At 38.7% G+C, this 26665-nt stretch overlaps 1 protein-coding gene and 1 pseudogene across 1 annotated transcript in view; one reads left to right on the forward strand and one right to left on the reverse strand.

The window, feature by feature from the left end:
• Positions 1-25669, forward strand: part of Adam18 (ADAM metallopeptidase domain 18) — a 48209-nt gene extending 22540 nt beyond the window's left edge. The window contains exons 12-19 of the mRNA XM_027395313.2: positions 3022-3205; positions 4654-4749; positions 8485-8683; positions 11561-11666; positions 13291-13477; positions 18154-18234; positions 21763-21877; positions 25515-25669. Of these exons, the coding sequence (XP_027251114.1) occupies positions 3022-3205; positions 4654-4749; positions 8485-8683; positions 11561-11666; positions 13291-13477; positions 18154-18234; positions 21763-21877; positions 25515-25669 (1123 nt within the window). The remainder of the gene's footprint in view (positions 1-3021; positions 3206-4653; positions 4750-8484; positions 8684-11560; positions 11667-13290; positions 13478-18153; positions 18235-21762; positions 21878-25514) is intronic.
• LOC100757217 lies at positions 15640-16347 on the reverse strand (annotated as a pseudogene).
• Positions 25670-26665: the final 996 nt, after the last annotated feature.

Genomic DNA, 26665 nt, shown 5'->3' on the forward strand with positions numbered 1-26665 from the left:
TTAATTTTGGTAAGTGAAATCTGTCCAGAAAATTGTCCATTTCCTATAGATTTTCGAATTTTGAGGAATACAGGTTTTTGACGTATGACCTGATGATTCTCTGGATTTCCTCTCTGTTTGTTGTTATGTCTCCCTTTTCTTTCCAGATTTTATTTATTTGCATGTTCACTATCTGTTGTTTGGTAAGTTTGAATAAAGGTTTGTCTATCTTGTTGATTTTCTCGAAGAACCAACTCTTTGTTATAGTGATTCTTCGTATTGTTCTCCTAGTTTCCACTTTATTAATTTCAGCCTCAATTTGATTATTTCCTGGTGTCTGCTCCTCTGGGGTATATTGACTTCTTTGTGTTCCTGAGCTTTCAGTTGTGCTGTTAATTCTCTAGTGTGATTATTCTCCTGTTTCTTCATGTGGGCACTTAGCGCTATGAACTTTCCTCTTAGCACTGCTTTCAAAGTGTCCTATAAGTTTGGGTATGTTGTGTCCACATTCTCATTGAATTCTAGGAAATCTTTAATTTCTTTTTTTTTATTTCTTCCTCAACCCAGGAATTGTGCAGTTGGGTGTTACTTAATTTCTGCAATTCGTGTTGTTGTTGAGTTCTAACTTTAAAGCATGGTGGTCTGATAAGATACAGGGTGTTATTTTAATTTTTTTTGTATCTGTTGAGATGTGCTATGTTGCCAAGTATATGGTTGATTTTAGAGTTCCATGTGGCACTGAGAAGAAGGTATATTCTTTTGTATTTGGATGGAATATTCTATAGATGTCTGTTAAGCCCAATTGGGTCATAACTTCTATTAGGTCCTTTTTTTTCTTTGTTAAGTTTCTGTCTGGTGTTCCTGTCCAGTGGTGAGAGTGGGGTGTTGAAGTCTCCCACTATAGGTGTGTGCAGTTTTATGTGTGATTCGAGTTTTAGTAATGTTTCTTTTACAAACATGGATGCCTTTGTATTTGGGGCATAATTGTTCAGAATTGAGACTTCATCCTGATGGATTTCTCCTGGGATGAGTAGGAAGTGACCTCCTTCATCTCTTTTGATTGATTTTAGTTTAAAGTCCAATTTGTTGGATATTAAGATTGCTACCCCTGCTTGTTTCTTAGGTCCATTTGATTGGAAAATCTTTTCCCAACCTTTAATTTTTAGGTACTGTCTGTCTTTGAAGTTGAGGTGTGTTTCTTGTATGCAGCAGAAGAATGAATTCTGTCTTCTTATCCATTCTGCTAACCTGTGTCTTTTTATAGGAGGGGATAAGACCATTAATATTGAGGGATATTAATGACCATTGATTGTTCATTCTTGTTTGTTTTGGATTTGGTGGTGGTGGTGAAATTATGTGTGGGTTTCCATCCTTTTTTTTCTTTTGGCTGTTGGTAAAGTGTGATTATCTATTGTCTATATTTTTTCTGGTTGTAGTTAACTTCCTGGGGTTGCAGTTTTCCTTCCAGAACACTCTGTAGTGCTGGATTGGTGGATATGTATTATTTGAATCTGGTTTTGTCATGGAATATCTTGTTTTCTCCATTTATATTCATTGAAGCTTTGCTGGGTATAGCAGTCTGGGCTAGCATCTGTGGTCTCTTAGTGTAGGAGAATATCTATCCAGGACCTTCTGACTCTCAGTTTCCATGGAAGTCAGGTGTAATTCTGATAGGTTTGCCTTTATATGCTACTTGACCCTTTTCCTTTGCTGCTCTTAATATTTTCTCTTTATTCTGTAAGTTTGGGGTTTTGATTATTATGTGGCTGTGACGAGGTGACCTTTTTTTTTGGTACAGTCTATTTGGTATTCTGTAGGATTTTTGTACTTTCATTGGCATGTCTTTCTGTAGGTTGGGAAAGTTTTCTTCTATGATTTTGTTGAATATGTTTTCTGTGCCCTTGAGTTGGATTTCTTCACCTTCTTCTATATTTATTATTCTTAGGTCTGGTCTTTTCAGGTTATCCCATATTTCCTGGATATTTTGTGTTAGGGATTTGTTGAACTTAAGATTTTCTTTGGTTGACGAATCTATTTCTCCTAGTGCATCTTCAACACCTGAGATTCTTTCTTCCATCTCTTGTATTCTGTTGGTTATGCTTACATCTGTAGTTCCTGATCATTTACCCAGCTTTTCTATTTCCAGTATTCCCTCAGATTATGCTTTCTTTGTTGTCTCTATTTCATTTTCAGGTCTTGAACTGTTTCCTTGAAAGATTTGTTGATATCTTGTATTTTTGGTTTGTTTTTTCTTCCATTTCTTTAAGGGATTTTCTTATATCCTCTTTGAGGTCCTCTATCATTTTCATGAAGATGTTTGTAACGTCATTTTCTTCTGCTTCAGCTGCATTGTGATGTTCTGGTCTTGCTTGTGTATGGTCCCTAGTCTCTGGTGGTGTCATATTGGTTTTTCTGTTGTTGAATGTGCTTTTATATTGCCTTCTTCCCATCCTTTCTTCCAGTGGGTGTAGCAGGAGTCTCTTCCTCTCCTGGTGGGTATGGGACCAAGGTTCCCTTCTGGTAGATGCAAACAGTTCCAATACTCTGATGTCTGTCCTCTTCTTGTGGATTGAGGCGGACTGTTCCCGGGGGCTTGGCAGTCTCTGGGTGTGTTGGCTCCCACCAACTTCAGATCCCGTGAGCGGACCCCTGGTGTCAGGTGCCCCCTCGAAATATTTTTTATTGATATTTCCATATTATCCATATAAAATTTCCATATTAGGGTTGGAAAGTTATATCATGCTTGATAAAATAGCATATAAAGAATTTTCCATGTTTGTCTGACTCATTCTATGTCTAGCTGGCTTCTCCACCCTTTTTCTTCCCAGCATCCTCTGTGCCTGGAAATCCTGCCTAGCTATTGTCTGCTCAGCTTTTTATTAAACCAATCATGGTGACACATCTTATTCCACAACATTTAACCTCTGCTGAAGTATATGTTTTTATTTGCTCCATCTTGGATCATTTGATTACCAATGGAGCATCATCTAGATGTGTTTTAGTAACTAGGTTTATTTATCAGAGACTATTATTTCACTTTAGGAGTTCCAGTGGGATGAAGACCTTTAGTAACTGTAGCATGCATTATTACAAGCACTATGTTTCAAATTTTGTTGTGACATGTCTTGGTAACCTTTCAAATGTGCAATTATTACAACAAAATCAACCCATGTGTGGTAACGGAATTGTGGAAGTTAATGAAGAATGTGACTGTGGTAATGACACGGTGAGTAGTAAACATTTAGGTTGACCATAGTTGTTCTAATCCAAAGAACACAAAGCATTTGTCATAGTATATATTGGGTGCACATTATGGCATCTTTACCATATAATTGATGTATGAGAATGAAGAGAAATGAATTGCTTTTCCACATCTCTTTTGTGATTTTCTTTTGTAAGAGAGGGCCTTGTTTAGGCCAGGATGACCTTGAACTGGCCTGCAGGTCAAGATTGCCAGCTCCTTCTGTGCCTTATTGCCCATCATGCCAATGGTGTCTACTGACACTCCCAATGATTGACCCTAGTCTATAGACAAAATATACAACTGATATCTTTAGGATTTTGTGATCTCCTGAGATGGCCCTGCTCTGAAATTGGCAGACGCTCCCCTCCCCCAAACTAGTCCCCTATCTTGTGTGCAGTAAGAGCCCTTCAGATAGTAAAGGCCAAACAGAAAGACCTGGAATTACCAAGGCAGAAATTAAGAGGGACAGATAATGTCTCCCCCCCCCACCCCCAGACAGGGTTTCCCTGTGGCTTTGGAGGCTGTCCTGGAACTAGCTCTTATAGACCAGGCTGGTCTTGAACTCTCAGAGATCCACCTGTCTCTGCCTCCTGAGTTCTGTGATTAAAGGCATGTACCACCAATGCCTGGCTTAAGAGACCAATATGTCTTAGATGGAGAAATCAAGAGATTCGGGGATCATTTGAACTTTGTGAAATGAATAACAACAGTATCACAGAAGTATTCTGTATGGAGGCATTGCAAACGACTATGGCATCAGAAGCCTCCAAACACTATTTTCATAAACAGACTCCATATTCTGTTACTCTCTGAACAAGTAGAGATGTTTTATTGTCATAAACAGACAGGCCAGTACTAACACTATTAGCAGGGAAAGGGACCATGAATACATACTTAACATGTCTTGGCTGCACTTCCTAAAGTTTACCTTCATTCTCAATAGAAATGTGTAGCAAGTGAATACTTAATGAGAGAATTGAAGGAAGTTTGTGTTTCTCCTAGAAAGTCACACTTCTCCCCAACTCCCCTGAAATGCATTTCATATTAGTAAATTCTGAGCCAATTACCCAAATTTTCACATTAGAGATCAACAACTAATTTAAATGCTATTTCCTTAGTTATTACAGTTACATATACTTTTGGTTATTCTAGAAATAATATAAGCTGAGGATACTGAAGCTTCATGGAATGCAATTAGGAGCACAGGATGCAAATTAAAATTGATAAAAGAGCAAGAGTTATTAAGTTGTGAATGGTGGTGCCTTCCTAAAATCCCCAGGGCTTGGGACAGGGAGACACTGGCACCCTCCACTGTACAGCAGAGCAGTCTTGGCTACATGATAACCTGTTTCAGGAAGGAAGGAGAAAGGGGGAGGAAGGAGAGCTGGGTGTCTATCCTAACTGGAATCCTCTTTCTTTGGAAATTGCAGAAATGCCAATTTAAAGAGTGCTGCAACTATGAAACATGTAGACTGAAAGCCTCTGCAAAATGTGGCTCTGGACCTTGCTGTACATCAAACTGTGAGGTAAGAGGCTGGCACTTAGCAAAGGGAAGCTGAACTGCAGCAATGCAAGACTGGATTAACTAAAGCAGTGTGGAATGACACAAAGAATGTAGGCACTAGTGATTCCATGATAAAGTACCATGAACTTGAAAAAAGATATCCCGGACTGGTGCTTTCTTGTCGAGGGTATAGAAACCACAAAGTTGATCAACTTCTAAATTCTCAAACAGGATAAAAGATATGCACCACATCATGGAAAGTGCCAACAGTCAGATAACTCATAAGGTCAAGTAAATGATGACTGATGAAAATTATAATAAGAATGACAGACAAAACATACACTGTTCAAAGGGCTCATAGACTGCAAAGTAAAAGGCACAATGACAAAATTGTTTCTGTCAATGGAATTATTACATTTTAATTAATTTTTATTGCAGGTGTGCTTGTGTGTGTGTGTGTGTGTGTGTGTGTGTGTGTGTGTGTGTGTGTGTAGACGAACTGTGCACTCACACATGCTACGATGTATGTGTGAAGGGCAGAGGTCATAGGTTCTCTCCCTGTACCATGCAGGTTCTGGGGACTGAACTCAGGCTTCAGGCTTGACATCACCTAGCCATCTCCCCAGTCTTGGTTGCATGCATTTTTATTACTACCCAAAAGCATGATAAACTGTGGTATAAACTTCATCAGCAATACAACACTATCCCTATACCATGTGGTTGGGTGAGAAAGCAAACTCCATAATGGAAAATACTTTAGGATTCCCATTCTTACAAATCACCAATATGTAAAACTTGCAAATGTTCCTTTCCCACAATTGTACTCTATCCCTGAGCCACACCCTTGTCCTGTGTGCATGCTAGGCAAATACTCTATCCCTGAGCCACGCTCCAACCCTAATCACACTTCTCATACCTGAAAGCTTTCCTTTAATATTTCGTGTAATATAGGTATAGTGAGAATGGATTCTCTTAGCTACTGCTTGCCTAGGGAAAGCTTTGTTTCTCATTAGGTTTTATCATTTTATGTATATGAATTGTCATGTGTGCACAACAGCACGTGTGGAAGGTAGAGAACTCCTTGTAAGAGCCAGTTCTCTCCACCCACCATGAGTCCAGGTATGGGGCCCTGTCATCCTTTTTTGGCAGCAGACATTTCTGTCCACTAACCTGCTGTTACATTCATTTTGACATATATTTCTGGGGTCTGAAATTCTAACTCAAAATTTTTCTCTTTCATTTCTTTAAAGATACTACATTTTTATTAATTATCTTTCCATTATTAAATCTTATTCAATTACAGATGATAATAGTGGGCTGCTGTTTTGTCTTGTTGACTGTGTTCTTTGCCTTACAGAAGCTTCTCAGTTTCAGGAGGCCCCACTTATTAATTGTCAATCTCAATGTCTGTGCTACTGGTGTTATGTTCAGGAAGCAGTCTCCTGTACCAATTCGTTCAAGGGTGCCCCCTCCACACTTTCTCTTCTAAGAGGTTCAGTGTGGTTGGATTTATGTTGAGGTTTTTGATACATTTGAACTTAAATTTAGTACATGATGATAGATATGGATCTATCTGCAATCTTCTACATGTCGGCATCCAGTTATGCCAGCACCATTTGTTAAAGATGCTTTCTTTTTTCCATTGTATAACTTTAGCTTCTTTGTCAAAAGTCGGGTATTCCTAGGTATGTGGGTTAATATCAGGGTTTTTGATTCTGTTCCATTGGTCTACCTGTCTATTTTTGTGCCAATACCAAGCTGTTTCAGGACTATAGCTTTATAATAGAACTTGAAGTCAGGGACGGTGATACCTCTGCAAGTTCCTTTATAGTACATAGTTGTTTTGGCTATCCTGGGTCTTTTGTTTTTTCATATAAAGTTGAGTTTTGTTCTTTCAAAGTCTTGAAGAATTGTGTTGGGATTTTGATGGGGATTATATTGAATCTGTAGATTGCTTTTGGCAAGATTGCCATTTTTACTATGTTGATCCTACCTATTTGAGAGCATGGGAGATCTTTCTATTTTCTGGTATCTTCTTGCCAAAGTTGTATCTTCTCAAAGTTCTTGCTATACAGATCTTTCACTTGTTTGGTTAGTGTTATCTCAAGGTATTTTATATTGTTTGTGGCTATTATAAACGGTGATGTTTCTCCGATTTCCTTCTCAGCCCCTTTATTGTCTGTATATAGTAGGGATACTATTTTTTTTTTTAGTTAATCTTGTATCCTCCCACTTTGTGAAGGTGTTTATCAGTTTTAGGAGTTCCATGGTAGAGTTTTTCAGGTCACTTATGTAAACTATCATATCATCTGAAAATAGTGAAAATTTGCCTTCTTTTCTGAGTTGTATCCCCTTGATCTCCTTTTGTTGTCTTATTGCTCTAGTTAGAACTTGCAGTACAATATTGAAGAGCTATGGAGAGAGTGGATGGCCTTGTTTTGCTCCTGATTTTAGAATTGCTTTGAGTTTCTCTCCATTTGGTTTGATGTTGGCTGTTGGTTTGCTGCATATTGCTTTTATTATGTTTAGGTATGTTCCTGTTATTCCTGATCTCTCCAAGACCTTTATCATGAATAGGTGTTGGATTTTGTCAGAGGCTTTTTCAGCATCTAGTGAGATGATCATGTGGTTTTTCTTTTGCAGTTTGTTTATATGGTGGATTACACTGATGGATTTTCATATGTTGAAAATCCCTGGTATGAAGCCTACTTGACCATGCTGGATGAGTTTTCTGATTCTGAGTGTTCTTGGATTCGATTTGCCAGTATTTTGTTGAGTATTTTTGCATCAATGTTCATGAGGGATATTGGTCTACAGTTCTCTTTCTTAGTTGTGTCTTTGTGTGACTTGGGTACTAAGGTAATTCTAGCCTCATAAAAAGAGTTTGGCAGTGACCCTTCTGCTTATATTGTGTGGACAGTTTGGGGATTACTGATATTAGCTCTTCTTTGAATTTCTGATAGAATTCTGCACTGAAGCCATTTGGCCCTGGACTTGTTTTTTTTTTTTTTTTTTTTTTTTTTTTTTTTGTATGGGACTTTTGATGACCACTTCTATTTCATTAGGGGTTATAGGTCTATTTAAATTGCTTATCTGTTATTGATTTAATTTTGGTGATTTCTATCCAGAAAATTGTCCATTCCTTTAAATTTTTGAATTTTGTGGTATACAGGTTTTCAAAGTAGGACATTATAAATTTTGTTATGGATGGCAACAGCTGAAAAATTTATTCAACCAGCCATAAAAACGTATCTGGCTATGCAGAAAGACCCTTTTGTTCTCAGAATAATAAACATTGGTGGTGAGATGTGTTAATTCATGCAAAGTTCTATTAAATGAAAAGTGATTTTCCTTCCTAATTTGCGAGTATAAAAGAGATTTAGTATATCTCTCCTACACAAATAAGGTAGTAAGAGTGAAAGCTGAAACTGGCTTCCAGTTCTTGCCAACATCAGAGGTAGAACCAATTGTTCTAGGCTTCTCAGTCCTCATGCTGCTAATGTCAGAATTCACGGTATGAAACATGAGGCTGTGGCCAGCTGCAAGCCTGCTGTCAATGGGAGCTGTGCATATCCTGAAGCCAGTTACCCTTCTCTGGGATTCCCAGTAGATATTTTACCTGGATTTTCCTTTCTAGAATTCTTAGTCTGGGGAAGTCTCAGTCCCTCAATTAGCCATAACCAGACATGTTTAGCCAATTTCCTTGGCAAATATGCATAGAGTCATTCACAACCCCTGAACTTTTTCCTGTCCCTAGCTATCATCAGCAGGCACTCCCTGTAGGAAGGCTGTTGACCCGGAGTGTGATTTCACGGAATATTGCGATGGATCCTCTAGCCATTGTGTTCCTGACAGCTTTGCATTGAATGGCCATTTGTGCAGGTTGGGATCTGCGTATTGCTATGATGGAAGGTGCCAAGCTCTTAATGACCAGTGTGTCAATTTGTTTGGAAAAGGTACTGATTTCTTTCATATTTGTGTTGCACTTGGATTGCTCTGAAGTGTATATATTATGTACCATAGAGTCTAGATGGGGAAGAGCCTGGGTCCCAATTCTAAGAAGGGCTAAACTGAAATTAAAGAAAAATTTATAGGCATGATTGAAATTTTCCAAGAAAATTGCTATGTAGGTTTGATTTGAGAGAAATGTGTTGCCTAAGACCTCCTAAATTATATTAAAATATGAATAGCAAAAGAGCAGATAGTGACACCTTAATTTCCTATTATCCACTGCATTCATAATCTAGAATTAAATTAAATTCGAACCTTTCAAAGCTAGAGTGAATGTCATCCATGTGCAACCTCTTTTCTGACCGATGAACTGGCAATGTAACAGCAGCAACAGGCTACCTGGCCAGAACTCCAGCTTATGACTTTTGACAGGTTTTGTCTCATTACAGTCTCATTACATAGTCCAGGATTACTTTGAACTCATCATCCTCCTGTCTTAGCCTTGTTCATACGATTTTAGAGAAATCCAGATAAGACCCCTGCATGCCTGCTGTTGTTTTTAGTGTGCCCCAATACGATTATCTATATGTTGAGTGATTAAAATAATTTGAATGCATGAAGAATTTATAACTCAATGTAGAAATCAGAGCAGTGAGTTTGGGAAAGGAGCTAACAGGAAAGTACCCTTCAGGATGAACAAGACCCTCATGGACATGTGGGCTATGACTGGGCCTTGAGGTGGGAAACCAGTTAGATGGATAGAGCTTCCCATCTGAAACAACATGGCCGGACTTCAAAGGAAAAGCTTGGCTTCCTATTAAACCCTGTAGAGGAATTTCATTAAGAGAGAACTTCAAGTAAGAGAATAAGAAAAATCTGCCATAGTCAACATGATGGGTGGCCTTAAGGGGGAGGCAGCCTTCAGAAAAATCCTGCCCCCCAGACGAAGTGGATACCGGTATATTCACAAGTAATTTGGAGTCTATTTAATATTATGAACATAATAGGCTCTCCCTTGGGAAAATGACCTGTCTAGCCACAGGCTCTCATCCCAAATTATAGTACCAGGCATGTGTTCCAGCTTATGGAATTGATGTTACATCTAAACAGAAAGTGGTTGGCTATTCCCTTGACATTTGTATCACTAACACGCCAGGGGGAAGGCCTTGCCAGGCTATAGTCATTACAGTGTGCAGGTTCACAGATGGAGAAGTATGATGACTACTTTTCTTCTCTGGCAACATGCATATCACATACTAGCACTGGTAAAGTGAGCCAATAAGGATGAAACTTTCTGATCAGTACCAGCTTGGTAGCATCTTCAGCAACAGTATCTTCCCACTAAGTTCTGGAAAGTAACCAAGAGCATTAGCAATAACCTGTCATGTTTGAGGGTCTATAAGATCTCACTGACCAAGAGGTACCCCCTTCCTAACACTGGAATTTTGTTACTTTATAAAAACTAATAGTGGCAATGTTGCTCTGTTATAAGGTAACTCTGTTTAAACTCTTTTAATACAATTTTAATAACCTCATTCAAAGGCACTATTTTACATCATTTCCATATTCCCTTGCTCCTCCAATTCCTCACATGTTCCCCTGTCTATCAAATTCATGAATATTCTTTAAATATTGTTTCAAACATATGCATACATGTAGCATAAGTATAGCCTATTGAGTCCACTTGGTGTTGCTCCTATGTATATGTGTTTAAATCTGACCAGTTGGGATTGAATAACATTATCAGGGAGTTTGATACAGGAAAAAACAGTTTTTCCTCTCTTATCAGCCATTAATTGCCTGTAGATCTTCATTTAGGGAGATTCTATATTGCCTTCTATATTGCCACACTAAGTACCCTTGTAATTGTTCAGGTCCTGATTAGGCAACAACATTTTTAGGATTTGGTGTCCTGCCATATTGCCAAAATTGGTGATCATATCTAGAAGTTTCCTGGTAGAATTTTTGGCTCTCTAGTGCATAGTATCATGCCATCTGCAAATAGGGATAGTTGGACTTCTTCTTTTTCTATTTGTATCCCTTTAATTTTCTTTTCTTGCCTTATTGCTCCACTAGTGCTTCAAACACAATGCAGGAAAGTAATGGGATAGTGGACAGCCCTGCCACATTCATTATCTCAGTGGGATTGCTTCAAGCTGTTCACCATTTAGGATGATGTTGGCTGTCAGCATCTCATATATAGCTTCTATTATATTGAAGAATGTTCCCTACAATTCTAGATTCTCTAGACAAGGGCTATGAAAGCCAAATACTTCATTCAATTCTGATGATTTATTAGCATTGGTTATTTATATGATTCAGTTTAGAGGACTGAATATTGTAGGCATGAATACACATAAAATAAAATAATCAAAAAATAAAAAGCAAGGTGGATTGTGTCTGGGGAACAATGCATAAACTTTCACTCTGGTCTCCACATATACAGACATGTACACATGCATGTACACATGTGCACACACACATACACATACCCATGCACATGTATACACACATACATGCACATGTACAAACACACAATACATATATTTTTTTAAAACTGAAGGGAGCAAAGATGGTTATACATATAATTCCAATCCTTAGGAGGTTGAGGCAGGAGATTTTCAAGGCCAGCACCAGTCTGAGATATATAGTGCACCATGTTTAAAAACAAAAAAGAAATCCGTAAATGGATCAATGTAATTTCTTGCAATGGCTACAATCCCTTTTGTTTTGTGTTATGAAATTGGCAGGCTGCCCATGAAAATCAAACAAAGCATGAAAAATGCATGCCTATTTGAAATGACAGTTTTATTAGCCCATTACTAAAGAGCATGTAATTTGGATTAAGGATAATAAACTAAAGGACATGTTTCCCATTTTAGGTTCTCAAGGCGCTTCCTATGCCTGTTTTGAAAAGGTTAATTCACCACGTGAAAAGCTGGCAAACTGTGGTTTTAAAAATCCATACCCATTTCCTTGTGGACAAAAGTACGTATATGGAGTGTGATTGGTTTTCTGAGTCATGTTGCTTGTCAAGGCACGTAGGCTAAACAAAACCAACTATCGATTGCATGATAGGAAAATATCCTCAAATGGGTGCATGATCACACACGTGTGTGCACATGCCACACACATGTGCACACATGTGTCATCTCATAGCAATTCAGAGTTTTCTCTTCTCACGATTTTCCTGTTGCCATCCTCAGAACTCAACTGAATGAGGAATGGGGTGATATTTATTAAGAGGAGCTTCCCAACTTCCAGAAAAATTAAAATTGGGTCAGGTCTATCTATCATTGCAGGTATCCTAAAGCAGATATTTTGTTTTATTACAACATATGATTGTTGAGGAAAGAAATTTCCACCTTGTTTGTTGTTTCCAAATGACTGGTATGCAAAACTAAAGAGCATGTCTCCATGGCTGAACTTGGACTACAGTAATGAGGTTTATTATAGCATAAAGCTGGGTCCAATAATGAGAGTGGTTGCCTTGGAACAAGTGCTGCCGGAAGTTCACTTGGCTCCAAAAAATTCACCGAGGGGAGGGGGCAATTCCAGCTTAGTCAGTAAAGTGTTTGCCTGAGTTTGGACCCACATGGGAGGCAAGCCAAGATGGGTGGTAGGCATTATGATCTCAGTGCTGGGGACATAGAGAAAGACAGATCCCAGGGACTCACTAGCCCACTAGCATTGTTTACTTGGTGAACCTGAGGACAGTGAGAAACAAAAAGTAAAGTTGAATAGCACTTGAAGACTGACACCCCTCACTGACCTCTGGCCTCCATGGACATGTACACATGAGGTCATTTATGTACACATGGATTTGAGTAACAAATTGAATGTATTGGGAAATTCCATGTGGTATTATAATATATATCATAAGATAATGGTATATAATCAAAAATGCTGAAAGAGTAAGTGGTTACCACCATTGGGAAACTTTGGATGACAGATCCAGACTGACCAAACTGTATAAAAGTCAGTCTAAGTGACTACAGAGGCAGGTAATAGAAAATAAAGTCATGTGTACACCTGTGAATTCAGTAGATACATTCCAGTTCTGCCACTGTGCTAATTAATTTGTTTGCATTTATCTTTTTTTAAAAAAAATTATTTATTTATTACATATACTGTTCTACTTACAGGTCAGAAGAGGGCACCTGGTTGAATTGTAGATGGTTGTAAGCCACCATGTGGTTGCTGGGAATTGAACTCAGGACCTCTGGAAGAGCAGTCAGTGCTCTTAACCTCTGAACCATCTCTCCAGTCCTGCTGTTTATGCTTTTTTTGTTTTGTTTTGTTTTGTTTTTCGACACAGGGTTTCTCTGTGAAGCTTTGGAGCCTATACTGGCACTCACTCTGTAGATCAGGCTGGCCTCGAACTCACAGAGATCTGCTTGCCTCTGCCTCCCAAGTGCTAGGTTAAACGTGTGCACCACCAATGCCTGGCTAGTTTTTAAAAATCTTATAGCATCATAAAACAAAATTGCTATTTTGTTATTTTTCTGGTTTTATGTCTTTAACATTTATCCCACTATCTATGAAACACTTAATTGGAAGCTGGGATCACTGAAAAGTAAAGTGATAAAGAATTTTTCTTTTCCATTTCCAGGGATGTTCTCTGTGGAAAATTAGCTTGTTTACAGCCACACAAGAATTACAAAAGCACAGTCCGGTCCGTTTTATATTCATATGTCCATGACAGTGTGTGTCTGTCCATTCCTCCTGGGTTGTCTATGAGATCAGATGGGAGAGATTATGCCTATGTGGCTGATGGCACTGTGTGTGGACCACAAATGGTAACAGACTGGGGATTATATTTAGCTATGTTAATTTACATTAATTACCACATACCATGTTCCATGATAGCTATCACAATTTGTACCTGATGCTTCCTATATGGTGTCAAGTAAGCCTTAGTTAGCATGTCACGTTGCCTTTGTGGAAAAGAAAAATGTGGGTTTGGTCTTTGTTTGTTTATTTGTCTGTACTTGTTTGCTTTCAAGCCATAGTTTCACTGTGTAGCCCTGGCTGTCCTGGAACTCAGTCTGTAGATCTGGCTGGCCTCGAACTCAGAGATCCACCTGCCTCTGTCTCCTGAGTGCTGGGATTAGAGGCGTGCACCACCACTGCCCAGCTAAAAAGTATGTGTTTTTACCAGGAGTCTACTAGCCCTTAAGGGCTATTACTTTTAGACTTAATAATCTCCAATAGTAAAATTCTGAGGTCTGATTTCACCTTGGTTCACTGAAAGCCATATTCATTTTCATTAAATCATGTGTTATGAATCTGATCAGACTGGAAGTGTGACATGTTTGGAAGAGCCAAAGCTGTACTGGGAAATCATGGCTAATGGCTACTACACAGAGACAAGCTCTACATATCTACATATGTAGATGTGTAGCATATCTACACATGCAAGTGTACACATTTATGCAAATTATTTTCACAAAGTCATTATACAAAGAGAGAACTAAAGTTCAGTTTATCAGTCTAGAGGATGAGGAGACCCAGCTTTGTAAACACACTAATAGCCCTTTGAGGTTAAAAGTAGCAATTATAAACCCTTTAACTACGGTACTGTGGCCTTCAGCATTTACTTGGAGATTGCAGAGCCAACTCTTAACTCTAAGATCATTGGTTCCTGAACCCTGGAGAAGCTTACCCATGTTGAGGAACCCAGTTCCTGGGGTTGGCTGCCTTGTGCGGTCAACTTCCTCATGAACTACATCTAAGAGCTTGCTTCTCACAAATAGAATAGAGAGAAGGTTTGGAATATCAGATTAGGGAAGAGTGGTGCATGGTTTCTCTCGTCTTAGAATATTTTGGTGACATGAGCCACAGCCATGGAGAAACCCACAGTTCTGAGCCTGAGAGGATATACACAGCCCCTACTCATATGACCAGGGAGGAAGAGGAGTCCACCCCTAAATAGATGAGCAAGCCATTAAAGAAAGTGTATCTTCCAGATCAGACCTTCCGATAGGACAGTAGCCGCAGAGACTTTGATCAGAGTTCCACACAAGACTGTGAGGTAGGAGCTCCAAGCACTGGGACCTAACCCACCCCAGGCAGTGTGCTCCAACTCCATGGCTGCCAGGACAGCATGGCAGCTTTTCTCATCATATAAGTAGGAACAGATGAACTTCCACAAGTGCCAAGCATGATTACCTTGTGAATGAGGAATTTGACAAAAAAAAGTCCCTAAAAGTGATAGTTGTTGGTTTGTAGGAGGTAATGACTTGCTCCTGGGCAGGGACACAGGTGACTCTGCTTGGCAGGGGCACAGCTTTCAAGTCTAGGGCCTGAACCTGTCTCTTTCTTCCTTCTTGGCTAAGTATTTCTAAGTAAATACTGTATTATTTTTTTAATTTTCCATCTGACTTTATTTCTGAATGCACTTTCTTAAAAAACAAAAACAAACAAAAAACAATACACTTTCTGTGGGAATGACAAATATCAGTAGCAGGAAATCCAGTTATACAAAAAATACTACATCTAGTCTGGGGTAGATATATTTATTTTGGTTAACATAATTAAGTGACACAAATTACACAATAACTCTAAGGTAACTAACATGAGACTACAGAACTGCAACTCTCCCACACCTGTGTGGACTTGGTTCTTTCTGGCTGAGCAAGTTCTCAAAACCTTGGATGCCTTCTCCAGAGTTCTGCCAATGTAATCTGTTAAGGAGTAAAGCTCTGAAGTAGTGACTCACCAGAGTTCCCTGCAGCCTACAGATGAGAGACAGGACATGTTAGTTATAAAGCAGTTACGGCCTAATTCACAAAAGTTACCAAATGTTTCTCTTTCTAGAAAGAAGCAAGAAGTTAAGAAATTCTTTGAGTTAGCACCTAGTGTCAGGTGGAGTGCAGAGAGAGCTGTTAGAGCAGTGTCAGAAAGACCCTGGCTGGTCAGACAGGTTGGACATCATTAATAATCATGGTTGGCTTCTAAATACTGGTAGCAAGATGACTTCTGATTTGTAATCTTAGGTAAATTATAGATAAATGAAAAGGCCAGTAATCATACACTAAGATTAATAAACAGCACTTCAAAATTAACCGCATGAGGGCTGTGCTTGCACAAGGCTTCACAAAATGAGGCACTCAGATTTTTTTCTTCCCACGTCTGGCTTGCAGAGAAGCTCTCGTGGCCATTTCAAAAATCTCTCTCACTCTATCTTAGGTGTTTGCTAAACACTCCATGTACCCAAAAGCGCCAATCCTGCTTGCCGTATCTCTGCCTTCTTCAGGTTTTACCAGCTCCTGTTTCATTTTGGCTAACTCCTGTTTTGTGTGCTCATCATTCCGAAGATCCTTCTTGTTCCCAACCAGGATGATGGCACATTGAAACAGAAATGTTTGACTTTTGGAGTCCATTTTTCCGGGGTGTTTTCTAAACTATCAGGGCTGTCAATGGAGAAACACATCAGTATAACATCAGTGTCTGGATAGGAGAGAGGCCTCAGGCAATCATAATTTTCCTGTCCAGCCAACTCTACCGGCTTTCCATCCACTTCCATATCTGCCACATAGTTTTCAAACACCGTGGGCACATAAACCTCTGGGAATTGGTCCTTGCTGAAGACTATGAGCAAGCATGTCTTACCACAAGCTCCATCACCACAATCACCAGTTTCTTTCTGATGGCAGCCATCCCTTACAAAGGTCCTGGAAAACACACAGCTTCTGTGACAGTGGTTGTACAAAGTACCTGGAACAACTCAGACGCAAGGCTCAAAGCAATGACTCCAAGTCTGGCCTCATCGGTCTGAGGAAGTCTGTCTGCAAGGACTGGCAGTTCTGCAGAAGACAGGGGACTCAGGAGAGAAGCTACGGAGGACTGCGGGCAGCGGGCGGGGCACCCGAGAAAACGAGGGCAGGCGGTGTAAATATTGTATTATTATAAAGACAAAAATTTATGTCTTTATTGGATTGCCCATTGCCAATTGGTAGAAATGTAACTGATATTTTTCAAGTTAATATGTTATTCTGAAACTCTGCTGAATTCCCTGATGCATTAAGCTTGTGTGTGTGTTTGCCTGCGCATCTCTATGTAATCTGTAAGTCTGTGTGTTTGCACAGGCATGTGTGTGTAGTTTGTCACTCCCTGTGTGTGTCCATGCTCGTCTGTGTGTAGTATGTTTGTTTGTTTATGCAAACATCAGTGTGTAGTTTGTCAGTTTGTGTGTTTGCACATTCATCTGTGTATAGTAGGTCACTGTGTCATCATGGACATCTTTGTGTGCTTGTATGACATCCATGTGCAGTCTGTAAGTTGGTGTCTGTTTGCAAATGCATCAGTGTGTAGCATGTAAGACTATACATGTTAGTTGATGAGTCCGTGGTCAGTGCGGCAGCCTGTGTGTGTTTGCCTGGCTGTTAGTTTGCAGTCTGTCAGTCAGTCTGGTTTTTTGGACATTTCTGTACAGCAAATCAGCCTGTGAGTGTTTGTACAGCCATCTGTGTGTATCAGCCTGTATGTATTTGAATATATATATGTGGTCTCTACAAGTCTGTGTGTGATTACACAGCCATCTGTCTGAGGCCCGTCAGTCTGTATGTGTTGGCATGGGCATGTCTGTGTAATCTGTCTATGTACATCGGGAATCACCTACATATGTGATCATGTCATCTATAAGAAAATAATTTTACTACTACTTTTATGATTTGAATATGTTTTATTTATTTTTAGTATCTAAATTGCTCCAGCTGGAATACTTATTATTACACTGAATATTGAAAGTAAGGATCAAAGGAAGGCTAGTTTATACAATTTATGATTTGTTTATTGGTTGAATATTAATTTTGAATAAATAATTACTGAGAGGTCATTTTCTTCCACATTTGACATATTCATATTGTGAATTACTTAATTATACCTCATATAAATAATTGAAATAAGTAAGCTACAAAGTCAAGTAAAATAGAAAAAGGTAGATGAGGCCAAAATAATTATATACCCAGATTACTAATTACCATTTGATTTCAACTTTGACATGACAGGGTTTGACAGCAGCCAAGGAAACAAAGTTAAACTATTTCTCTCACCCTATATTTCTGATATATGCCACCAAAAAGATTCAAAACAATTTATGAATTGTATTTGAGACATAAGAAACATTATTCTCCAGCCTTAAGGGGACAATTATTCACAACAAATACAATCATCCATAGCAAACATCACTACTGTAGGAAATGCAGGGCAGATTTCAGTCAGCTCAAACTGTAGGGATCAAAATTCAGACCACACATGGTCCCCATCAAGCTCTGAGCAGACAGGCTCCTCCTACTTTGATAACATTGCTGTTGATGGGACTGTGTTAGAAAGACAGAAGCTTTGTGTTAAAAATCAAAGAAAAATGGATAAGCAGGTCTTGGGCATCTTTTATGTACAGGTAACAGATTGTGGATTTTTTTTTTCAGTTTACATGACATTTGTGACTGTGAAATATTCTGTTTAATTTTAGTATTGTGTAAACAGAACCTGCAAAGAAGTTAATTTAATGGGAAATGACTGCAACGCCACTAAGAAGTGCAAAGGGAATGGGGTAAGTCACTCAGCTTCAGTGGTCCTTGCAGGCAGCTGGAGCGATTCCAGTCTGCTTTGGAGAACAGATGGCTACGCTGCTCTTGAAGCTCATGACTTTGTGTCGTAAATTAGAATGAGAAAATCAAGTGTCTTTCTGCCTTTCCTATAGTTTCCATTACAGTGCTGTAAGGAAACGGAAGGGATATGCTCTACCATACTTAGCTGCTGGCTTTCCACCCATAATAGGGTGTATTATGTTTGCTTCATTTTTATAGATTTTTTTTAATAAGTAATTTACTGTTCAGTCTAGATTTCCTAAGAGTAACTATTTTATATGGTACTGTATCTATCAAATCATTTCCTTTTATTCATACAATCACATGCACTTTTTCTTACTCAGTTCATGGATATAATGGATTATATGAATTTGTTTTTAGCTTAAAACCTGTCTAAATACCATCATTAAATGTTATTTGAATGTGAACTGTTGAATTTAATTTTACCAGTATTTTGGGAGATTTCGCTACTATGTTTGCAGTAATATTGGCCTGAAGCTTTTCTTTTGTGTTACATGGTATCTGACCTGGGACTCTAGTAATGCTAGCCTGATAGGATGAATCAGGAAGGATACACCCGCCCTTTTTTTTATATAAATTATACATCCATTGATGGAACTTTTCTCTTAAACACTAGGTCTAATTAATGAAAGAATAAATCTGGGGTTAGTGATTTCTATTTTGAAAGTAAACATTGATGTAATTTTATTACCCGATATAGAATTCATATTGTGTATTTCTGTTCTCGTGCATTCTCGTGGATATTTTTCTCTTAGGGAACTAGGCCATTTCTCCCAGATCATCAATTTTTGAACATGTAATTTTTCATAAATTTTATTTATTAACCTTTTATTACCCATAGGTTTATACTGATGGCTAGAGACTGAGTGTTTGTTTGTTTGTTTGTTTGTTTGTTTGTTTGTTTGAGACAGGGTTCACTGTAGCCCAGCCTGGCCTTGAGCTGCATGTGTAGCTGAGACTGACCACAAGTACATGATCCTCCTGCCATACCCTCCCAAGGGTTGGGTGACAAGTGTGACTCTCATGGCCAGAAACAGTCACATTAGCAGCCATTACTTACCACCCACCTCTGGCGAGCAACCAAGGACAACAGTGACGGTTTTGAGAGTCTCATGGACAACTTGCCAGCGTGTTTTTATCACAGCAACAAAAAGGGAATTAGAACATGCACTTCCATGGGTTTTTCTTACTTTGGTTTCTGGTGTGTCTCTTCCTGAGGCACTTTTGGTTGCATTTGCCAGTAGAACTATTAGTCTATTTCTTGATTTTTAACTTTTAATTAACTATGACCCTCTTTGCATTTTAGTGGAATTGTTGTTACATATATCATAAACTATTTACTACTTTATTCATTTCCCTTTATTCATTTCCTTTTACTTTAGATTGAGTAATTTTTAATTCCTTCTTTTTCTGTACCTTATATAAAGGTAATTATGAACTATAACCCTTGGAAACAAGTTAATTTTTTAATAGACATCTGTTCTTAAACTTTATTGTTTTATGCCACAAACTCAAATAGAAGCTTTCTCTCTTCATGTGCATCTGTGTCTTGAACTTAATATATTTTTGCATGTTCTTCATAACCTTGGCCTCTACATTCTATGTTTTGTTTGGCTTTTGGGGACCTTGAGGTCACATATATCGTAAGGGGTCCTATGCATTATGTTAAGTTCATTTCCTAAGAGTCATATTATCACAAGGGAAATAATATTTTCTATTTCAGAACAAAGGTTCTGTCATGAGAACTGTCGCCTTTTTTGAGAGAGGTGGGATTTTTTAATACCAACTTGTTAAAAATCTAGATAGAAAAATATATTTTGAGAGATGCATTTTTAGAGGGAGAGACAGATTTTAATTTCCAAATAAATCATCTGTTTATTTTTTAAAGGGGTATTAGCTTTCTTCCCCCAAATCCTGGAAGTCTCTTACCTTGCCTGTTCCTTTCAGTCCTCCTGGGAGAGAAGAGGACTCTGGCTTCCTCAGTAGACTGTGGCTTCCTTTGGACCTCTGACTTCCTCAGCGGACTCTGACTTCCTTAGTGGACTCTGACTTTCTCAGTGAACACTGTCTTTCTTCATTTTATTCTACTCAGAATCTCACAGGATTGCTCTTCCAATATCTTCTTTTTCTGGACATTAGAAATGTTGACAACTACTATCCAAGATTGTGGATTTTGTTTATCTTTTCTATGACAAATACCAGCTAAATGTATGGTCTGTAATGCTTTCCCCTCAGAAAAGGGTATAGAATACAAATGTAGAACTTTTAGTATTGGTTTGCTTTAGCTGACTTTCTCAAGGTTACTAAGAATACAGGGATAAGAAGAATAAACTAAAAACACTGACAGGAGGTGGGAGTAAAGTGGAGGAGGGAAGGGAGGGAACTGTGGTTGGAATGTAAAATAAATAAAAAAATATATAAAAAACTAAAAACACAAAGCAAAAACCTCCTTTTAAAGTATGACTAGGATTTTGTCACAATAAAAATACTTTAAAATTAAATCTTTTTGTAAAGATAATATTTAGAGGCTGGAGAGATGACTCAGCAGGGAAGGCTTGAGACTCTTGCAGAGGACCTGAGTTCAGTTCTTCCACCATGTTGAGTGACTCACAACTCAAGTTCTAGGAGAGGGAATCTGATACCTCTGGTCTACATGGGCACCAATGTTCATGTGCACACACTCACACACAATAAAAATATTTTTAAAAATATTTTTAAAAACAATAAAAATCTTTAAAAAGACAATATTTGTGAAAATTATTCATCTATGGGAACATAAACATCATGGGCTGGTCAATTTGTTGTTGTTTTTTGTTTTGTTGTTCTGTTTTGTTGTTGTTTGGTTGGTTTATTTGTCAACTCCTTGAGTCAACTGGGAAAAGGGAACCTGAATGGAGAAAACCCCTCCATCAGATCATCCTATAGGCAATTCAGTGGTGCATTTTCCTGCCTAATGATTGATGTGGGGGGTCCACTGTGGTTGGTGCCATCCCCTGGCCAGGTGGTCCTGGGTTGTATAACAGGTAACTGAGGAAGCCATGGGAACAAGCCAATTAGCAGTGGCCTCTGCTACAGTTTCTACCTCTAGGTTCCAGCCTTGAGCTCCTGCTGAACTACTAGCTACAAGTGTAAGCTAGAACAAACTCTCTCCTTCCTCAGCTGATGTTGGCCATGGTGTTTATCACAGCAATAGAAAGCACAGACTGGCGGGCCATAACTTTATTGTATCTCATTTTTAGAAGATTATTGGAGAAGAAAAACACTTATTAAAAATAGACAATAAGAATTAGATTATATTTTCCCATTGTGATTTTGTCCTTTAATTATGCCACCAAAGTTTTAATTTTTTAACCCATTTTTCACACTGTGTGACTACAAAAACCTTAAAAATATTCTACATATTTCAGTCAGTTTATATCAGACTTACCTACTAAGATGATTCAAAATGACTGCATGTTTTTCTGTTTTAGATATGTAATAACTTTGGTAATTGCCAATGCTTTCCTGACTACAGGCCTCCGGACTGTAAATTACAGATTGGATCACCAGGGGGCAGCATCGACGATGGAAATGCTCGCAGATCTGGTCAGTACAAGTAACCCTCCAAAGCAAGTAGTGTGTTGTTTATTGTGGTCTTAATTACAGAAGGGCATCTTTGTTGTATCTTTCCCAGCCCAGTTACAAATAAATTAACTTAATGCCATATTTGCAATGAATTTTATCAGAAGGAGTCAACTCTAACCAACTTAGTGAAGTCAATTAAAATAGAATTGTACTGTTAAGTTTCAAGGAATGTCATTAAGTAAAAATTTAAAAATCATATATAGAATAATGAGAACTATACGCAGGGCTCACATTTCATATTATTAAAACAGAAAACTATTGAGAAGCAACTCTGGAATACATTGTTCATTCTAACTGAAACTGAGAAAAATTAACAGCAAAATATAAATGTATTCCTAATGGTAAGTCCCATTCTGAATACATCCTCATATTTTCCTTTGTTTCTATAGCAAATAAAAGCTATGTTATAAACTACTCACTAGTTCAATCATTCATTCCTTCATATATTCCCTCCATAAGCATGTCATCAGGTACCTGCAGAAGGAATAATATTGAGATCCATGTTTCAGAAAGTATTCATAATCAATAACATAGAAGTTTCATAAGTGGAGGTATATTACCTGATAAACAATGGTGTTAGCTATATTGGTCTGAAGTAGACATATAAATAAACAATGAATAAATTGTTTCATATATCAAGTATTTGAAAATAACAGTGACTAAAACACGGTTATAAATTAATAGCTGACACAGGAAACAAGAAGTTCAAATATGCTGTACAAATTTTTATATGAGACTCAAGGGTTGCACAGGGCAAGAGCATAATCTGCTTAAATTTATAGTGAGACCTGGGTGTGATGGAACGTGACGGTAATCTCAACACAGGAATCTGAAGCAGGAGGATTGCTACAAGTTTGAGGCTAGCCTGACCTAAAGAGAAAGACCCTGTGCTATTTAGAGTTTCTATTATTGTGATGAAACACCATGACCCAAAGCAACTTGTGGAAGAAAGGGTTTATTTCATCTTACAGTTTTCAGCTCATATTCTGTCACTGAGAGAAGTCTGGACAGGAACTCAAACAGGGCAGGAAACTGGAGGCAGGGGTGGATGCAGAGACCATGAAGGGGTGCTGCTTACTGGCTTGCTCTCCTCGGCTTGCTCATCTTGCTTTCTGATAAAGCCCAGGATGACCACCTGCCTTGGAGTTGTACCACCCACGACTGAGTCACTAATTAAGAAAATACAGTACAAACTCATTATGGAGGCATTGTCTCAATTAAGAGTTCCTTTTTCCAAATAACTCTAATCTGTGTCAAGTTGAGAATAAACTAGCCAGACACTATCTCAGAGAAAAAGAAATTGAATAGTAAGCAGTTTGGCTATAGTGGAATTCATGTGAAGGCATTTTTTTTTAACAATGCTGTTTGTAGTTGTTTAAGGACATGAAGAGTTTATAATCCAAACTTTATACTTACATTAGGTGAAAACAGCAATTAGTGGGGTAATAAAAAGTGAGTTGAGAACACTGTGTATAACTTCAGAAAGTCATTGTATTTTAGACACATGTTGTCTGAGATGAGCTCCAGTATGGAAAATGTATAGTAAAAAAGAAGTGGTTGGATCCAGCCATGGTAGCTCCTGCCTGAAATCCCAGCACTTGAGACTAGAGCAGGAAGATTGCTCTGAGGCCAGCCTGGGTTTCAGTGTGAAATTGGGCCTAAAAACAACAGAAAACTAGATTCTTGCTTCTAGTCATGGCAGAATAATATCAGAAAAATGCATGAGTTATTTATCAAAAAGAATATAGGCCTATATGAAATTGGGAGAAGACTATAGGCCTATGGGTAATTGGTGAGACAGTTTCAACATCCCTGTGAATGTGATGAAAGATCAGATGACAGGAAGTAAAGGGGAGAGAATGGATAAAATCTTTAAATGATGCATCCACCAAAGAGACCCCGTCTTTTAATAGTGGGAGATATTTGGAATAACAAGAGTATGAGTCTACAGATTCCTCCCCCTTGATGGATGTTATTGCCCTTCAGCCAGTTCTGTCAACACCATCGTCTAATCAGGAAAGTGCAGTAAGAAAATATTAAGTTTATGGCTACAGACTAAAGGAAAGGACAGAAGACAATGAGAATGACTGAAATGTTTGGAATACTATCCATTGCACTGCAACTATGTCACTAAGAGAACATGGAAGAAAAGAAAATTTGTGGTACTGAAATGAAAAGGATTTTGTTGTTGAAAATTCTCAGAACTGAATTTTAATTTAGAATTTGTTGTTAGTTCCTCAAAGATTTTGAATAATTTGTGGTTTGGTCATATTAACCACCCTCCCTTGGCTCTTTCTGGATCCATACCCCCTTCCCAATTCAGGTCCCCTCTATTTTTGTAACCCACGAAGTACAATTTTTGCTGGCCATATACTCTTGGATGTGTGCTCTTCCACTGGAACATGGTCAGTGGACCAGGGCTTACACAGTGAAAGACATCCAACTCTCCCTCTCCAGCAGCTACCGATTGCCAACTGCGGCTCAGCTATGAGTGGGACTTTGTGCAGCCTTCCTTCTCCATGCTAGGTGTTTGTCTGGCTTGAGTTGGCACAGGTCTTGTACATGCTGTCAAAATCTCTTGAGTGCATATTTGTCCTGTTGTGTCTGCAAATAGACATTTCCTTGTAGTCACCCACCACCACTGGGTCTGCCAATCATTCTGCCCATACTTATGCAATGACCTTGAGCCTTGGTGGGGAGGGGTGGGGTGTGGCTGTCTCATCTATGGCTGACTATTCTGTGATCTCTTTTAATTGGCATCTTGACCATGCGTGGGTCTCTGTTAACCATCATCTACCATTTCTCTGATCAGTGTCAAAGGATATACCAAATCCAGGGGGAATATGACTAAGGGTCAGCTTAATATTATCTATGCCACACAGAATAATAAAATCTCTTTAATGAAAAATAAAAACATTTAAGTTTTTCTCAGTTTTAGTTCCTTGAGAATTTTGAACAATGTATTTGGAACATATTCACCACCCTTCCCTAATTTCTCCTAGATCTACCCTGCCTTCCTTCCCACCAAACTTTAGGCCCTTTCTTTTTTTTATCCCAATAGTGCTGGGTTTTTCTCTAGGGCCTATGACACAGCTCCTATGCACAGTTTCTTGTCAATCCAGTCATTGCTGTGGTCTCATGGTTCACAGTCGGGCAGACTTCTGATTACTTTCTCCTCCAGTAGTTGGAACTATGAGACATCATTGACAAAAAATCCTAAAAGAGGTGACCCATTCCTGATACTGGACCTTTTGTTAGCCTCTGGTGTTTGGCAGTGGCTTTGTCCCCATTATTGCATAAATACATTAAAATGTTGTTCTATGTGTATGTATATGTTTTAGGAAGCTGCTATAGGAGTAAATTTCCAAATGACTTTTAAAAAATGTCTTTAGTCTTAGTTGTCCCTCCCTGTATTCCCCCACCATGCCTTCCCAAGTATGAAAACGTGTCATGTGGTTTTGAAGTCTTCTCTTATTTCCCAAGATAGTTGCTTGCAGTTTGCTAAATTATTAATCACATTATGCAGGCATGAGATTAACGTGGAAAAAATGGGTCTAAGTTTCAGATCAACCTGTCCTTTCTGGTGTTTCTTTTCCAGACGTATTTCTTTCGACAAAGCACTTCACTAAGCATCAGGACAGCTGGCTGATCCTGAGCTTCTTCATCTTTCTGCCTTTTATCATAAGTCTTATCATTGGGATCATGAAGAGAAATGAGAGAAAAATCATACCTCAGAGAGAACACCAAATATGAGGGGTAAATATGCCCGATAGCATTAACTTACTTGGTTCAATGGAACTGCATTTTTAATGGGTTATGTTTTCTAACATCTGATATTTTACTCATAAATATGAACTATTTTTTGCCTGAAATAAGTTGAATTCTGATAGTTTTCTTTCTTAGTACTTAGGTGCCCTGGATCTTTTTCTAGTTGTATTCAATACTGCACTGGGAACTTATTTGCCAGACGAGACTAAAATCAGTACGTCACTTTAATTTTCCTCCTGGTTGTGTCTAACCATGGAAGAAAGTTGAACTTCAAGGAAAACTTTTCCTAGTGTAGGCATTGTATTAAAACTTTCATTAATAAATTATTTTTAACTTCACAATCCTTCCATATTTGTCTCAAATGCTATCAAAGCCTTGTTTCGAGCTTTAGGCTGCCTGCCCCTAGAATCTGCCGATCATTTGCCTTTGGAACAGGGAAGTGATAAGAATATGGATGTAAGTGAGGTCCGGAGAAGCCCAGGCTCAAAGACTGAATGAGTGACCTAGATTCCTAAGGTTGGCCAAACTGCAGTCTCTTGAAAAGCCTTGTGTCCTTCTGTGACCAGCGAGGCCTGCTCTACCTGTCATGGGAGCAAGTCATCTGCTGGCTATTTGGAGGCAGCCTCAGAGAGGTGACTTGTTTAGGCTCAGTTGGTGACCTGCACTGTTAGTGCCTCCTGAGGGCACAGCTATCTAGCCTTCCCAGATGAAGTTGCCACACAAATCAATCCCAGAAAAGACCCTGCTTTCTGGAAGGGGGAATGCAGAGTACACTACAGGGTGTCTGTAGTGATGCTGGTGGTGTCATTAGCTGCCATGCCCACCTCCCTACCCCACCCCGGTCCTAGAAGGATGGGTTCCTTGTGTAGCAAGGACAAAGCATAATGAGTATTCTATTTGCTGCAGGAATTCAACTTCAGGCTGAACTCTCTGTGGAGCCTGGGGAGCTAAAGGCTGCTGGTGCATTTAGGGAAGAACTGA

The sequence above is a fragment of the Cricetulus griseus genome (genome assembly GCF_003668045.3).
Source record: "Cricetulus griseus strain 17A/GY chromosome 1 unlocalized genomic scaffold, alternate assembly CriGri-PICRH-1.0 chr1_1, whole genome shotgun sequence".
NCBI lineage: Eukaryota > Metazoa > Chordata > Mammalia > Rodentia > Cricetidae > Cricetulus > Cricetulus griseus.